General features: G+C 40.3%; 1 protein-coding gene across 1 annotated transcript; it reads left to right on the forward strand.

The window, feature by feature from the left end:
- The first annotated feature begins 1,559 nt into the window (after positions 1-1,559).
- Positions 1,560-2,147, forward strand: LOC112084573 (uncharacterized mitochondrial protein AtMg00810-like). Its single transcript, XM_024153722.1, has one exon. The coding sequence runs from the start codon at positions 1,560-1,562 to the stop codon at positions 2,145-2,147; it is 588 nt and encodes a 195-aa protein (XP_024009490.1).
- Positions 2,148-2,699: the final 552 nt, after the last annotated feature.

Raw genomic sequence — 2,699 nt, forward strand, 5'->3', positions numbered from 1 at the left:
GCGAATCATGCTTAGTAGGAAAGCAAGCTCGCCATGCCTTCCCAAAAGCAACGCAGTACCAAGCTAAAAGGGTATTAGAACTCATTCATGCGGATTTATGTGGTCCTATATCCCAGCAACGTTTGCCAAGAACAGGTATATCTTTGTAATCATCGATGATTACACAAGATATATGTGGACCATATTGTTTAAAGAAAAGAGTGAGGCATTCGACAAGTCTAAAGAGTTTAAGATTCTTGTTGAAAAGGATCTCAACAAATCGATCTTAACACTAAGAACAGACAGAGGTGGGGATTTTACTTCAAGAGAGTTCCAGGATTTTTGCAATAAAAACGCAATTAAAAGGCACCTTACAGCTCCTTACATTCCACAGCAGAATGGAGTAGTTATAAGGAGAAACAGGACATTAATGGAGATGGCAAGAAGTATTCTTAAAGCAATGAGGGTTCCAAACATATTGTGGGGAGACGCGGTACGTCATTCAACTTATCTAATTAACAGAATCCCTACAAGAGCACTAAAGGATCAAACTCCCTACGAATGCTTGAGAAGAAAGAAGCCAAGGATCGATCACATATGAGTTTTCGGCTGTCTTGCTTATGCGAAAGTTGAAAACGTGAATCTAAGAAAGCTAGATGATCGATCACAAGCCCTTGTGCATCTTGGGATTGAACCAGGATCTAAGGCATACAGGCTCTACAATCCAGCAACAAAGAAGATCATTGTAAGCAGAGATGTTGTTTTCAATGAAAAGGAAGGTTGGAGCTGGAAGGGAGCTATGAAATCAAAGAATCTAGACCAGGGATGTTCCATATGACATGGGGAGAAGCAGTGGACGAAGGACAAGGTCCATACACCTGCAACGACGAACAGAGTCATGGAACAGAGCCCGAAAAGGAAGATAGCGAAGATGAAAGCACTGTCCAAGAGCAAGAAGAAAACACAGATGCACAACAGCTAAGAAGATCTACACGTGAAGTAAGACACCCTAAGCGGTTCGATGATTACGTCCTCTTAGCAGATATCGAGTGCGAGCTACTTCTACTTGCATTAAACGATGAGCCAAGAAATTTTGGAGAAGCAAAAGGCTCACCTCACTGGACAAAAGCGTGTACAGAAGAAATAGACTCCATCAATAAGAACAAAACCTGGAGATTAGTCGATAAACCTGCTGGAGTAAAGGTCATCGGACTAAAATGGGTATTTAAGGTCAAGAGGAATGCTGATGGGTCTATAAACAAATACAAGGCTAGATTAGTTGTAAAAGGGTATGTGCAACAAGAGGAAATCGATTTTGAAGAAGTTTTTGCACCTGTTGCAAGGCGACAATTCGATTACTCATTGGTCTGGCCGCTTCCCATGGATGGGAAATTCACCATCTCGACGTGAAGACGGCCTTCTTACACGGTGAACTTAATGAAGAAGTGTTTGTCTTACAACCAGAAGGATTTTAAAAGAAGGGAGAAGAGCACAAAGTTTTCAAACTTGCTAAAGCTCTATATGGCTTGAGACAAGCACCAAGAGCATGGAACACTAAGCTTGATCAAATCTTAAAGGGCATGAAGTTCAAGAAGTGTTCAAGGGAAAGTTATGTGTATCGAAAAGAGGAAGAAGGGAATCTCCTCATTGTGGCTGTTTATGTTGATGACCTTTTTGTAACAGGAAATACAATGGACATCATCAAAGCTTTTAAAGTGGGAATGTTGTCAAAATTCGAGATGTCAGATCTAGGAAGACTTACATATTACCTTGGAATAGAAGTTAAGCAAAGCAAAGCTGGGATTGAGATAAAGCAGGAGGCTTATGCACGTCGTATACTCAAAGAAGCTGGCCTAGACGCATGTAACCCGACTCACATACTAATGGAGTTCGGCTTAAACATGTCAAAAAGGCAAGAAGATGAACCTGAGATAGATGCAACCATGTATCGAAGAAGGATTGGCTGTTTAAGGTACCTCCTGCACACGCGACCTGATCTCTCTTTTGCTGTTGGAGTACTTAGTAGGTATATGCAAGCTCCTAAGGAATCACATGGACAAGTGATGAAACAAGTACTGAGATACTTACAAGGGACGTTGGCGTATGGTCTGAAAAGAAAGGTGGTTCTAAGAAACTTATTGGCTACAGCGACAGCAGCCATAATGTAGACCCCGACGATGGAAGAAGCACAACAGGACATGTCTTTTACTTTGTTGAAACACCAATATTCTAACTAAAGCCCTAGCAAGACTGAAGTTCAAGAAGATGAGAGATTTGATAGGAGTTCAAGACCTCTCTGAAAATGATCTGAAGCTTAAGGGGGTGAATGTTGGATAAGCTTCAATAGCTTGAGGCCCAAGACATCCTAATCTAAATAGGATTAGGATAAGATAGGCCAAATAGAATTAGGAGTTATCTAGTTCTAGGAAAATAGGATTAGAAAAAGGAAATTCTAAAACCTATATATATATATGTTTATCGAGCTTGTGATAAACATAAGAGAGAACATTGATGTTTAGTTTTGAGCTAAGTTTCTAAGCATAATAAAGAGAGCATATTCTTTATACAAGTGTTTTCCTTAAGCGACTATAAACCCATGTGAGCTAAGTAACTCTCTTTTATTCTTGCTCCATAACAGAGAACATATTTGAGAGCCAGTGTCTACTGAATTCAAGCAAGCCCCTGTGTAAGAGTTCCTGAACTTTATCGTCGTACTCTTC

The sequence above is a fragment of the Eutrema salsugineum genome, unplaced genomic scaffold (assembly GCF_000478725.1).
Source record: "Eutrema salsugineum unplaced genomic scaffold, Eutsalg1_0 scaffold_4, whole genome shotgun sequence".
In the NCBI taxonomy this organism is placed as follows: Eukaryota; Viridiplantae; Streptophyta; class Magnoliopsida; order Brassicales; family Brassicaceae; genus Eutrema; species Eutrema salsugineum.